This window comes from Podarcis raffonei, chromosome 4 (assembly GCF_027172205.1).
Source record: "Podarcis raffonei isolate rPodRaf1 chromosome 4, rPodRaf1.pri, whole genome shotgun sequence".
NCBI lineage: Eukaryota > Metazoa > Chordata > Lepidosauria > Squamata > Lacertidae > Podarcis > Podarcis raffonei.
Window position 1 is genome coordinate 47,247,814 of NC_070605.1, and position 14,917 is coordinate 47,262,730.

Consider the following 14,917-nt stretch of genomic DNA (forward strand, 5'->3'; position numbering starts at 1 on the left):
CACATTTCCCCCCCAGATATGAAGCACTGCTGAAAAATGCAACCCAATCAGATTTGGCCCCTGGACAACATGTGCTATCATCACTGTACCGTGAATTGAGATTGATTGGTAACCAGCTGTGACAAAGTGGGGGGAAAAGAGCTTTGTATTTTTCTTGGAGGAAGAACTAGAAAACTTAATTGTGTCAAAACCATTACCATCTGTAGGTGAAATAATGATTAAAATAAAACAAGTTAATCTAAATTTAGCTTAGATACAAAAATCCTTGCTTCATACTATTACAAAGCAATGGATTTTCAAAGTCTAAATTGTCTTCATATTTTTTGTATGTATTTCTGATCCCATCACAGCGAGTGGCACCTTGAACCTATATCCTGACGGCCCATTTTTCTGTGTCATTATAAATATAATAAAGTAGCAGTTCTGCACTCACTTCCTTGGGAGTATGCCCCATTGAACTCAACAGAACTTACTAAGCTGCTGCCTGAGTGCTGGAAGAAAGAACTCCCTGCTGCAAGGCCCATTTCCACCTGGCCTAGGAGGCGGAGCCCACACTCACCCTGAACAGCTAAAAGGCTCCTGGGAGGCCAGAGGGACACTGCTGGAATAACTCTTGGGTTGGGACAACTGGCTACAATGCTTTAAATGGTTCTAATTTTAGTTCCTCTGTTTCATTTTTGTCGGGTTGGTGTTGGTTAAATGTTTAGTTGGGGTTGGCTGTTACTTTAATTTGGGTATAACTGTAAACTGTTTATTATTATTGTTTTGTGTTTTGTTTTATTGGTTTGTTTCTTGCTTGTATAGGATATCTTGTTTTTTAGTGTTTGATGTTTTGTTGTGTTTTATATGTTGTAAGCTGCCCAGAGTGGCTGGGGAAACCCAGCCAAATGGGCAGGATATAAATAAAAAATTAGTAGCAGCAGTAGTAGTATATGTATAGATAGCACTATAAATAAATGAATTGTAATATGTTTAAATACCCCATAGAAATTAGGAAACAGTACCACAAAGATTCAGAATTCAGTGTTTCTAGTATGGTTTGTGCAGTTCTGACAATAGCAAAAGGGTATGGGACAGGAACAAGAAATAAACATGTTATCATATAGGATGTCAGGTTTGTTCTTTAGCAAGTGGGGCTTGTGTTCTGCACTCTTGAAATATGCACGACCAGATGGGATTGGTTCCACTTGGGAGCTCCAAGTTGAGCTGAACCCTGACAAAAGAAAGGGATTATAATCAGAGCTGATCAGCTGATCAGCGGTGATTAGCTTTCCAGAACTCCAGAGTACTGTAGCTGATCCCTGCTGAAAGTGTGGCTTGGGGACAGTGACAATCACCAGACCAGCGTTGACTTTAAGTACCACATGGATCAGCTGGTATCTTCCTTTGCAGCATGGCTTGAACTCAGCTATAACAGTCTTTCATTTAAGCAGCCTATCATTAATACTTCAATCAGTTGTACCAAATGGTTGTGCAAACAGAAGGCAGCTTGTGCAGTCAGATTTTCCCCTTCACTCACATTCTTTCCCTGATTCCTTTGTCTTGCCTAATAGTGCATGCCAAAGGCTCCAGGGGAAAACCACATGGCATGGGGGAGAGGGACAGCCCTATGTAGCATATGTTGCAGAACTTGGAAAGGGCATTTTAAAAAGGAACCTGTTCCAGTTCAACATGTTCAAAAAGGAACCTATTCTAGTTCATGTTTGTCCTTTTACAAAATGAGCTCGTTCCACTCGTGTTCCAGTTATCCAAATTATCCTCCCCCCAGGCCTTCAGCATTCGCAATGTTACAAACTGTTGTACTGTGGTATAAAATATACTTAAGAAGACTAACAAAGCATCAAAACATACACGCAGTGGAATGTTGTGAGGATACAGATTTAGTGGGCATGGGCAAAAGTTATATTGTGCAAGTGGTCATTCAACTTCGTTGAAGCACGACCATGTTGTTTGCAAAATATGGCAAAAGAGGGAATTCACCTCTCTTATGTGAAGATATAACACACAAAACTGCATGTTAACTGAGTTGGCCGGAAGTAAAGTGGTGGCTGGTTTGTGTAAAAATAAATAAATCTGCATTTGTTTTTATGGAGATGTCATTGAGGGGCCTGATCCTGGGGCTCCACAGGAAAACAGATGGGGCTTTGGATCCAAGGCTGCTTCTTACCCACACTTCCCCTGAGTCTACTACTCATGGTAGCTCTACATCCATAGAGCTTCTGCAGTATAGGATATGTTCCTTTGTGGAGTGGAGGTGTTCCTCCTGACAGCAGAACTTATCTCTATGAGAGTAGAGTCACCTTTGCCTCATCCTACCCACCTTCAGCCAGCAGCCCTTGAGATTGCTTTTTAAGCCTCTAAATTCCTATTTGAGTGGTGAGGTCATTGCCAAGTAGTAGCAACCTTATCAAGACTTTTATTTATTTAGTTGCTGGTCTCTTTACCAAAAGAATAGTAGTGTTCATAAACTGTTAAAGCTGCCAGATGAGATTTATGAATGTGCCAACCAAGTATATTCCCTTTTTTGTACTTGAATTAGTTTATTTCTTGTTGTTATAAGACACAATAAAGTATAAGCAATATCCATCATGCCCTAACCAGTTATAGCGGTTACCCTGCAAAGGTTAAGAAGTTTCAACACTTGCTATCATTACACTACATATTTTGATAGAACTTCTAGTATTTTTTGACTGAAAACCTTATTGGTTGCTAGTAGAAATTAAAGCATATTCAAAGCAGTTGGACTTTTCCAATGCAAAACATATTCAAAACAGTTGGACTTTTGGGGTGTAAGTGGGTGTAAGTAAGAGAGTTTACAATTTATTGGAGTGGAGTGGAATGTGTGTGTGTGTAATCTAAAAATCAACTGTTACACTTATTGCGCAACATTGCCTGAAGTTCCAAAGACACACTTGGAATGTGTTGGATGAAAGCTGACTTTCTCAGCTTGAAAGCAAGAGATTATATGTCTTCTATACATTTTTAATAATGCTTAAAATTATGTACAACCAAACTAAAACATTTTATTGCAGTGTTCAAAGATGAGCAAGCAAATGCAATGGTCATAAATATTGTTAATAAAAAGTGAAAAGCATTGATGAATAATATGGTAAAAACTATTATATTAAAAATAAGGAAAGCTAGAAAGGAGTAGAAAGATAGCAAACCACCACTATACAGTTGTTTTGAAACACTACATAAAATAATTTGCCATATAATAGTTGGTATCAACCATCATCTTCACTGGCATTGACAACTAAGATAACATAAAAGTAAATCCAGTAGAAACTGAACCATTCTTTCCATCATTTTAGCAGAATGGAAAGAATAGTTGCTCTTTGTATCAGAGTTGAGGCACATTTATCCGACAGCTTGTATTACCTTTTCTGTATTGTAATTCAACCCTCAAGCACTGGAACGTGAAGACTTAGAGCATCTCAGCATGTAACAAAAATCTCAGCATATAACACAGAAACTGAATTCTCTTTGAAGAAATGAGGAAAACAGAAGATACTGGCCATTTTTTGTTTTTTAAAAATGGAAACATTATCAGAGTTGAACAGCTGGGAACAAGTCAAGGAACAAACATACCTTTTGTTGACTGTTTTGTTTTATTCTGTGTTGGTTTTAGCATTAGCTATTATAGTTATGGAAGTGAAATTAAGTTAAATGTCTTCTAATCTTCATTTTCTACTGACAAAAGATGGATTAGTATATCAAAGGGGAGGTATTCTATCCTAGGCCTTGTAACATTCAGAACGATTATCTCGTTGTAGGGTACTTCTGGCAAGATGCAGATTTCTATGATTATTGCACTTCATAATTAGCAGTTCAGTGCCCAGCTATATACACCTCTTCTAGCTAGAAATAAGTTTTAAAAATAAAGGGATGCATTTTTAAGAAGCAGAACATGTGGCAGTAATGTTGTTGGCATCCGTCTGACTCAAGAAACAATGAAGTGCACCTCCAAGGGCGAAGTCAAACCATTGGAGAATCACAGCACCTGCTGTGGCTGTAGAAACTGCTAACTCATAACTGCTGCCTCCTGCGCTGATTTTGCTGTGTTAGCAGCACTGAAGTGCTGCATCTGGGCAGTGTGTACGGAGGTCCTGGGCTGCCCAGACAGCAAGCCCCTCCTCTTGGCCTTGCTGATGTGGTCAAAAGGAAAGCAGAGCAACACATTTGGCATGTTCCTTGGCTGCAGGAGTTGGCAGAAAGAGGTGTACAATACACCATCCAACCACCTTAGGTATCCCACTCCGGATTTGTGTACGGTTTACTCCTTAGCCTTTTCTTCTCCTGAAGATGTCCCACAAGGCAGCGCTTATGGATTTTTCCTTGGGGTTTATTCCTGGAGCCTCTCTCACAGATGAGTTTAGCCAGAGGGCTGTGGAGGTTTAGGATCAGAGTTTTCCTTTCCTACCTTCCCAAGTTGATGAGCCCTATCTGCTCTCATGCCCTCCTACAGAATGTGCAGTAACTGCCTTCTTGATCACTGGACCCACTATTGGTCTCGTCCATTCAATTCACCAGAGCCTGTCTTTGCATGCAAGGGAAGTCCCAGACTCGCCAAAAGTTTGAGACCCATTGGCTACCCTCACCTAGATTAGCCAGCCTGTTGAAACCATTCCCAGACTGTGGCATATCCCATGTTGACAGCTTCTAGGAGTCACAGGTGAGAGCTGAGAGCAGGGTAATAATAATAATAATAATAATAATAATAATAATAATAATAAAAATTTTTATTTATATTCCGCCCTCCCCAGCCGAAGCTGGGCTCAGGGCGGCTAACAACAATCAAAATAATCCAACATTCTAAAAACATTCATTATAAAATTAACTAAAATCAAATTAAAATCAAATTGATGGCAACCATTAAGCAAAATTCTGTGCAGATTGCCAGAGGAGGGGGTCAGGCTGCGCCCTGACCAAAGGCCTGGTGGAACAGCTCTGTCTTGCAGGCCCTGCGGAAAGATGTCAGGTCCCTCAGGGCCCTAGTCTCTTGTGACAGAGTGTTCCACCAGATTGGAGCCGCGGCCGAGAAAGCCCTGGCTCTAGTTGAGGCCAGCCTAACCTCTCTGTGGCCTGGGATCTTCAGGATGTTTTTATTTGCAGACCGTAAATTTCTCTGTGGGACATACCAGGAGAGGCGGTCCCGTAGGTACGAGGGTCCTAGGCCGTATAGGGCTTTAAAGATTAAAACCAGCACCTTAAACCTGATCCTGTACTCCACCGGGAGCCAGTGCAGCTGGTATAGTACCGGATGAATATGATCTTGCAGCGAAGACCCCATAAGGAGTCTCGCCGCGGTATTCTGCACCCGCTGGGGTTTCTGGGTCAGTCTCAAGGGCAGCCCCACGTAGAGCGAGTTACAATAATCCAGTCTGGAGGTGACCATCGCGTGGATCACAGTGGCTAGGTCAGGGCGAGAGAGATAAGGAGCCAACTGCTTAGCTTGGCGGAGATGAAAAAATGCCGCCTTTGTTATAGCTGTAATCTGCGCCTCCATAGAGAGGGAGGTATCGAAGATTACACCCAAACTCTTAACGGACGATGCTGGCACTAATTGCACCCTCGCAAGAGATGGGAGTTGCCCCCTCAATCCCATATCGCTCCGTCCCAGCCAGAGGACCTCTGTCTTCGAAGGATTTAACTTCAACCGGCTCCCACGTAACCATCCAGCCACAGCTTCCAGACATCTGGTCAGTGTGTCTGGGGCCGAGTCAGGATGGCCGTCCATCAACAGATAGAGTTGGGTGTCATCGGCATACTGATGGCAACCCAGCCCAAAACTCCAGACAAGCTGGGCGACGGGGCGCATAAAGATGTTAAAAAGCATCGGGGAGAGGATCGCACCCTGAGGCACTCCACACACCAAGGAGTGGCGTGATGACAATTCCCCCCCCCAAGCGCCACCCTCTGTCCCCGACCAGAGAGAAACGAGCGCAGCCATTGAAGGACTGTGCCCTGGATCCCCACGTCGGCAAGGCGGTGGTCCAGGAGTTCGTGATTGACCATGTCGAAGGCTGCTGACAGGTCTAGAAGAATCAGCAGCCCCGACCCGCCTCGATCCAGCTGCCTGCGGAGATAATCTGTTAGGGCGACCAGAGCCGTCTCGGTCCCATGACCAGCGTGGAAGCTGGACTGGAATGGATCGAGAGCCGATGTTTCATCCAGAAACCTACCAAGCTGTTCAGCAACCGCTCTCTCAATCACCTTACCCAGGAATGGAAGATTCAAAACCGTGCGGTAATTGGATAGATCTAAAGGATCTAATGATGTTTTCTTTAAGAGCGGATGCACCACTGCCTCCTTCAGTTCCCCTGGGAATATCCCGGTGCCAAGGGACAAATTGATGATATCACCCAGGGGGGCCCGCACCTCGTCTGGACACGCTCTAATCAGCCAAGACGGGCACGGGTCAAGAGGACAGGTGCTGGGCTTTCCAGCTCGGAGGAGTCTGTCCACATCGGCTGGGGATATCCAGTCAAAGTGGTCCAATACTGGACCCGAGGACAGTCGAGGGGCCTCCAGTTCCTTTATTGTATCCAAATTGGCAGGGAGGTCATGGCGGAGCAACAGGACCTTCTCCGCAAAAAAGCTCGCAAATGCCTCACAGCTGTGTCAAATTGTTATTTAAATTTGGCTGTCCTTCAAGGGACGTTAAAGACCTAATTATACTAAATAATTGCGCCGGGCGAGAGCTAGCGGAGGCAATGGAGGCCGAGAAGTAGGACTTCTTAGCGGCCTTCACTGCCATCTCGTAGGTTTTCATAAAAACCCTATAAGATGTTCTTGAGGCTCCGTCACGGGCACCCCGCCATACTCGCTCTAGCTGTCTGAGGTCCCGCTTCATTTTCTGAAGCTCCTCGGTAAACCAGGGAGCCCGGTTTCTGCGGGGTCGCAGAGGGCGCCTAGGTGCGATCTCATTGATGGCTGCTAGGAGCTGGATATTCCAGCCCTCAACAAGCTCAGTCAATGACCAAAGGTGGACAAACTATCCCAGATGGATGAGGATGTGTCCCCCACCAGAAGTACTATCCCTTCCCTTACACCCTGATAATTTTGTTGTCTAGTTTTTAACAGAAAACTTTGTATTGAAGCTACCTTTAACCTCTCCAGATGTACATAAGAATAGCAATACAGTAGTTTTTCCTTTCATTGATCAGTGGTTCAGATAATCCTTTTGTCTTCCCCATGCCTCTCATAAATGGAATTAATCTTTCCTTGATGGTAGCACAGGAAACAAGAAAGCACAACAGATTTAGGCAGAGATGATACTGAAAGTGCTATGCTTAATACAAGAAATCACCTTTTCCCTCCTGTCCCTTTATTTAAGATGGTTAATTGTTATTAATTAAAATTGAAAATGTGCTGATGTAACCAAGGATTAGATCCCTCATGCCACAGAGAAAAGTCTTACTTCTAATTAATTTGCAATACACATAGGGCTGCATTTAGTTGCAATCTGTGCTGTGATTAACTTGACTAAAGCACATAGCATTATAGTGTGTTATTAACTCATATTTCATTGAAAGGTCATTTCCCCCTTGGTTGTGTCTTGTAGAAGCTTCAGTTAAATACCCAAGCATTTAATGCACAGGATATCAAAGTTCCTTTGTTGTGTACACTTAGCATTTTTAAAAAATCAACTCCATAGTTTCTTAACTACCTTTTAAAAGTAATTTGAAAGTGTGAGGTGGATTCTCAGGGCTAATATTGAATAGAAAAGGTATCCATTAGTCCACTAGGATTTTCAATTTAAAAAACCCCCAATCACCTATCACTTTTTGTGGGTTACAAAACATTGCCTTTTGGGTGAGAATTAGTTAGCCCTCGCCTCTGAATGCTGTTTCCTGCTTCCTGCTTCCTACTACTCTACCCTCTTTATCAAGATTCCTAGGTGCTGTGAGAAGAGAGACAGTTCTACCCTGGTCCTATTATCTCCCACTCAGAAATGGACTGTGGGCTTCTCATTCTCAAAAAGCTTAAGGAACTACTGGGTGAGATCCCATGGTCTGAAATACTAAAAAAATTCTCAAAGAGAAGGAAGTTGAAGGTGGATGGGAGTTTCTAAAAGGTGAAATATTGAAGGTAAAAATGCAGACAATTCTAACAAGAAAGAAAAGGGCATCAAAAGAGGCATCAAAAGAAACTGGTGTGGCTGCAGAAGGCACTTACAGATGATCTGAGATTTAAGAAGGGTGTGTTTAGGAAATGAAAGAAAGGGGAAATCAAAAAGGAGGAGTGTACATGAGTAGCCAATAGTTGCAGGAAGGAGGTGAGGCAGGCCAAAACTCATAATGAGGCAGGCAAATGTTGTCCCCATCTTCAAAAAGGAGAAAAAAGAAGACCCAGGTAACTACCGACCAGTCAGCTTGACATCGATACTAGGAAAGGTCCTAGAACAGATAATTAAGCAGTCAGCCTGTGAGCACTTACAAAAGGATGCTGTAACTACTAAGGCCCAGCATGGGTTTCTCAAAAATAAGTCATTCCAGATTAATCTCTTTCATACTTTTGATAGAGTTACAAGCTTGGCAGATCAGGGGAATGCTGTGGATGTAGTGTTTCTTGATTTCATTAAGGCATGATATTCTTGCAAGGAAGCTAGTAAAATATGGGCTGGATAAGTTAACTGTCAGCTGGATTTGTAGCTGGTTGACTGACCAAACCCAAAGAGTGCTCACTAATGGTCCCTCGTCATCCTAGAAAAAAGTAACAAAGGGGATGCCACAGGGTTTTGTCCTGAGACTGTTGTTGTTCGACGTCTTTATAAATGACTTGGATGAAGGAATTGAGGGGATGCTCATCTAATTAGAGAGGTTTCTAATCCCACAGAAGACTGAATTGGGATTCAAGATAACCTTAACGAGAACTAGGCCCAAGGCACAATAATTAATTTCAATAGGGACAAATGTCAGGGTTCTACACTTAGGCAGGAATAATCAGCTGCATATCTATAAGATTGGGTTGGGGGGGGAGACACCTGGCTTGCCAGTAGTACATGTAAAGGATCTAGGGGTCTTAGCAGACCACAAGCTTAACATGAGTCAACAGTATAATGCAGCAGCAAAAAAGCCAATGTGATTCTAGGCTGCATCAATTAAAAGTATAGTGTCCCCATCAAAGGAGGTAATAGTACCACTCTATTCTGCCTTGGTTAGACCACACCTGGAATACTGTGTCCAGTTAGTGAGGCACAATTTAAGGAATATATTGACAAGCTGGAGTGTGTGTGCAGAGGGTGACCAAGATGATCAAGGGTCTGGAAACCAAGCCTTATGTGGAATGGTTGAGGGAGTTTGACATGTTTAGCTTGGTAAAGAAAAAATTGAGAGGAGATACGATAGCTGTCATCAAATAACTAAAGGACTGTTACATGGAAGGTGGAGCAAGCTTATTTTCTCCTGCTCTGGAGGTTACAGCCTGAACCAATGGTTTAAGTTACAAGACAGAAGATTCCAACTAAACACCAGGAAGAATTTTCTGATGGCAAGAGCTGTTCCACAGTGGAACAGTCTCCCTTGGAAGATTGTGGAGGAACAGAACCTCCATCTGCCTCCTCTTTAAGAACGTCAACTTGCTCACCTTAAGGTGAGATGTTTGCAGAGCTGTCAAGAAAACCAGAAAAAGAGCTCAGCAGTTGCTGTGGGTGCTTTTTAGTGATGTCATAACTTTGCTATTTGGTGATGTCATAATCATTTCTGCCTTTAGAGAAATATTGCCAGTCTCTGTCCTGGATAGCAAGTTTTCAGGTAGCTAAAACACATTTTAATGAAAACTACAATAGCCAGAGTAATTATTCTCCCACTGCCCCAATAGCTATTGACTGAGCTGACAACACAATGATTTCTGAAATTTAGGAGAAATCCCTGAAGTGCCTGGAAATTGACAGGCAACCAATGACAGTCCTTTAATAGCAAAGTAATGTACTCTCTGCTACTAACTCCAGCTAACAGTGGCAGTCACTGAATTCTAGAGTAGCTGAAGTGTCCAAACAATAAAAGGCTAGCACACATAGTTATTGCTATAATTGGTCCTTGAGGTGACTAGGTGATAAATGATGGTATCTGAGATCCCTCTCTTAAAGGATAAAGCTGTAGCTTCTGCTGAAACTCTTTGAATCTAAGGGCAATTTGACATCACCATTTTAGACTGAGATATGGTGAAGCAGTAGTTATTAGTTAGCAGGTTTCTTTTCTTTTCTTGTGTATTCCATGCTTTTATTTTGTATATTTAATGTTGTGAACTACTCTGAGAGCTACACATGAAGGGCAGTATATAAATAAAATATAAAATAAAATAAATAAATAAAATTGCTACACTATTATGCCAGTTGAGAACTCACTTCAGTTTTCCCATGAAAATATGTGAAGAAGAGAATTTCTAAAAGGTGAACATAACCCAAATTTCCATTTCATCCATCCTTGTAAAGGAAATAGAAGGGTCTCTTCACCACAACTACAGACTGCTAGAACAGCCTGAAGTTGGCTTCAGATTTCTTTTGGCTCCATCTACATCATGAATTCAAAACTTTGTTGACTGGGGGGTGAAAATAATGCCTTGGTTATTGCTGATACCCTTCAGTATCTGTAGCTGCAGTGAAGCCAACCGCAATATCAACATGCAAATTTTGGTGCTGGGTCAAGATGTTACCCCAAAATAGGGTAACAGTTGGGATGGTTTGCCTCCATTCAAATTACAGAAACATGATTATTTAGGATTTATTGTATAGTTAGGAACATTTAATTTACTTTATAATTTATAACTGCAGACTTCATACAATTCACCTTATTCACTTTGTTCTTTGTTAAGTCATTATGATCTATTTTCAAAGTTAAACCAATTTCAAACTTGGGAGGTGGAAGAGGGAATCAGAAGGAAATACCCAGCCAAGTCATGCTCAAAACAGACCCACTTAAATCAGTGGATAAGTATATTGATTGCAATGGGTCTGTTCAATGACTAATGTTGGATATCACCTAGAAAGTTTGTTCTTGTACTTAAGCACGCAAAGCATACCGTAATTCTGCTATTTAGTATTTCTACAGTGGTTGTTCAGTATAATAACCTACAATCACATCTCTTTCCTCCTGTATGGTATGGTTGCTTGCCACTTTCAATTCCTTAGACCAGAGCTTTCCAAACTGTGTCACGACACATTAGTGTGTCAGCTGCAGTGTGTAGGTCTGTTGTGCAAATGCTTGGAAAGGAGTCAGTTTAACCTCCATAGTAAAACTGAATTTCTGTGTCGCAAAATGCATGTTTAAAAAGTGTGCCACCAACATAAAAATTTGGAAGGCTTTGCCTTAGACCAATACTCATTTAATCAGAAAATGTCCGTACATGCAACTCACAAGTACAGATTGTAATTTCATTAAAGGGGTATTTACTGAACTTGAGCAAGCTACTCATAGTAGTAATACAAAAATGAACCATGCGATATTTTTAAAGAAACTGACAAATGCATTCAGTGCAGTAGCCTCAGTCTCACAAGAATTGGCACTGCTATCTTCTTCCATGTAAAGGTTTAAACACTTATTACAGTATGTCATAAATTTTAACTTGTAATTGAAAATCTTTCCACTTTCTTAGGGGGGGGAATCTTGTATCACTTGCTACATAATTACAGGCTATACAGCTGGTCTCTCAGGCTTTGCTAGAAATTTGAAAACATGAAACGCTGCACAAGCCCTAATCAAATTTTATTAAACGTTAAGCCAAAGAAATGTCATCACCCATACCACAGCATATCAGAGAGTAACAATGACTCCCTATCTAAGCCTAAATAAAGCAGAAAACTTGGGATTTGATTCTGGCCATATTTAGTTAGAAGTTGTTATGGATGCTCTCCATCATTTAGGGACCTCACTGCCCTTCAATATAAATGTGTCAGTCCTATTTGCATGAAACACACATCAAAGAGAAAACTAGTCATATTAATAAGCTACTTGAAGAGGCACACCATTCCTACTAGTCAGTTTACATTTCCCAAACACTAGGAATTATATCTAACCACTTTGATTGACTACCTTTGGAATATTCTGGCGGCCAGAATCTGGCCTGTATTTTACAATTTACACTCTAAAACAGGCATAGGCAAACTCAGCCCTCCGGATGTTTTGGGACTACAACTCCCATCATCCCTGACCACTGGTCCTGTTAGCTAGGGATGATGGGAGTTGTAGTCCCAAAACATCTGGAGGGCCGAGTTTGCCTATACCTGCTCTAAAGCAACAGTCAATTGCAAAACCTATTATTTCAGTCATGGGTATCAAGCTGGTGATCTAACAGTTTCTTGTTTACCTACAGTAGTTTGACATGAGTCATACCTGATTAAATGTTTTCCTTGTCTTTGTGAGGTATGGTGGGTTTAAACTTATGCAGATTTTTTAGAGCAATATATACAGTGGAACCTCAGTTTTCGAATGTAATCTGTTCCGGACGTCCATTTGACTTCCAAAATGTTCAGAAACCGAGAATCAATGAGCTGACTGCAAAGTCAATTGGGGGCGGGGGGAATGAAAAACGTGCCTCGGAAGCCATTTGACTTCCGAGGTGCATTCAAAAACAGAAGCATTCACTTCTGAGTTTTTGGTGTTCGGCTTCCGAGACGTTCGAAAACCAAGGTTTGGCTGCACCAGGTATTTTTATCCTTGATAAAATGCATGCTGTGTTGGGTCAGTGATTCAAATGGGCTACTCCTATAATAAACCTTGTAACCAGCCAGAGCATAAATTCTGCATGGTACTGTTTTTAAAATGCCACTATGTTTTCAAAACAGATTATGAATTTGTTGATATTTATTCATGATCTATAAATGTAAAGGAAAAAAATGCAAATGAAACAATAAACATATGTATGTTACTAACAATATTTTGCTCTAATCTGTTTCTAATAGTTTCTCCTCAGGATTTGCATTTGCTTTGACTTAATACTGAATATGTCTGATGTTGTTGTAGGCAACACTGGTGGTCAATTCATCTGATTCATGCATCCCCAGGGTGGCATGAATGCTTCTTGCTCATTGCTGTATTCTTGTTGTTCCAGTAATGAAAGTAAAGAACCACAATGTGGGACAGGTAAATGACATGGCTCCTTTCCTGACCTCTTTACAGATATAATCAAAGAGGGATGGGATCCACCCACAAGGAAGTACTGTACGTATGAGCGTATAAAATTAGCTCTGATGTTTAGGCATGTGAAATTTTAACTACCAGATGTAACCTAGGGCTACATTCACAAGATAACACTCAGAGAAGTCCTGAGCATTATGATTAAAGTTGGGAGTGGTTGTGTGGTGTTTCTCCAATGTTTCTCACGGACATAGCTGAACATATATTTTGCCTATATTTCTCCATGTTTGATTAATTAGCCAAACACAATGACTTTTGCAAACTTCCTGCCTCTCACACTCTGTCACTTTAACAACAGCATCTGCCAGGCCAAGACTGATCCACAGGCTAGAGGTTCCTCATCACTGGATTCAATGGTGAAAGCTCTGTGCTCATTCATATTTGTCAGCCTAAAGGCAAAAACATTGTACTGTGGAAGCACATGTTCAACAGGCAATAAAAATCCAGCATTCAACTAAAGTCCAAAACATTTTCCTGATTAATGTGATCAAGTACAGCAATCAGAATCACCAGAAAGGAGAATAGCAATTAGTGTTTTTCATACCTTCCTCTTGGCAAGTCATTGTCATCTTTCTTCCAACGCACTGTTGGCTGAGGATCCCCTTGTACCTGGCATCTGAATTCTACAACTTCTTCCTCCAAAACCACTTGGTTGATTGGTCTCCTGAGAAATGTGGGTCGTTCTTGAAAACAAGAGTTCCAAATTAAACAAGTTGGCTTTATTCAATTTCAAATCTTTGGGAACAATCCAGTCCTCAGCAAACATAGTGCCTGTATGCTCAACTGAGCCTTGTTTCTCCTCCCACTAGAAACCATAAAGTGGAATGACAGGTGGGCCTTTCACGTCTCCAAACTGAACTCCTGCCTCTCCGCAAACAAGTTATTTGTGCTCTGACAGGAAGGCAGAAATGGGACTCTACTGAGCACATGGGAATCCTGTACAGGCTAAATGGAAAAAGCTAGGTATTTGCTATGGCCATTTCACAAACCCAAGCAATCAAAAACAGTTGCAGTTACTGCATGAGAAATGTGTTCATTTATATTATATATGGAGACAAGATGTGATTGCAGAAGCTTCATCTCTTGATTGCTACCACCTCAGTTAGAGTCAACTCTAACTTTTCCAGTGACCATGGGTAAATTGAATACATGTTTCTTTAAGGCAAAGCACAATATGTTGCATGTTTTAACCATAAAGAGCTTGCAAGAAAACAATCACAGAAGTGCATACTAGATACCAAAGACATGCAAACCCAAGTATTCATTATTTTAATTTTGCACCATCTCTACTATTTTCTGTATGACTTCCAGGAAAAAATAGTAATTTCCCAAGTTGTGTTCTCAGAGAGTATTGTGAGTTTGTCCAATAGCTAATTATACTACTATAGAATGATCACAATGAATGCCATTGCCAAAGCAATTAACATTCTTTATGCAAGATTAACTGGATTTGAATCACCTGCATAACTTGCTTGCAATGTTAATCTCTCAGGAGACAAAAAAATACTGGTTTCTTGTGTATGCTAAATAAAGTATTGTCTTACATCACTCAGTTAAGTTAATTTCATAGCAGATTTTTGGAAATATGACTTGCTGTTTTAAAAAATCTGCCTATAAATTTTAGTGGCATAATTATAATTGCTGTTCTGTCAACAGCATTCAACAGATAAATTAAAATCATAGCTATAGATAACATGTATAACGTAGCCATTTTATAAGCTTTAGCTGAGTAAATAATGAACACTCTCCCCAGACTTTGTTTCTGTGTGAATATTAAA

The 14,917-nt window shown here is 41.1% G+C and overlaps 1 protein-coding gene across 20 annotated transcripts in view; it reads right to left on the reverse strand.

Annotated features, from left to right (window-relative positions):
* ROBO2 (roundabout guidance receptor 2) overlaps window positions 1-14,917 on the reverse strand; it is a 968,715-nt gene that overhangs the window by 142,995 nt on the left and 810,803 nt on the right. For all 20 annotated transcript variants that reach the window (XM_053386472.1, XM_053386491.1, XM_053386489.1 and 17 more), the window contains one exon: window positions 13,684-13,822. In XM_053386472.1, coding sequence (XP_053242447.1) covers window positions 13,684-13,822 — 139 coding nt within the window. The remainder of the gene's footprint in view (window positions 1-13,683; window positions 13,823-14,917) is intronic.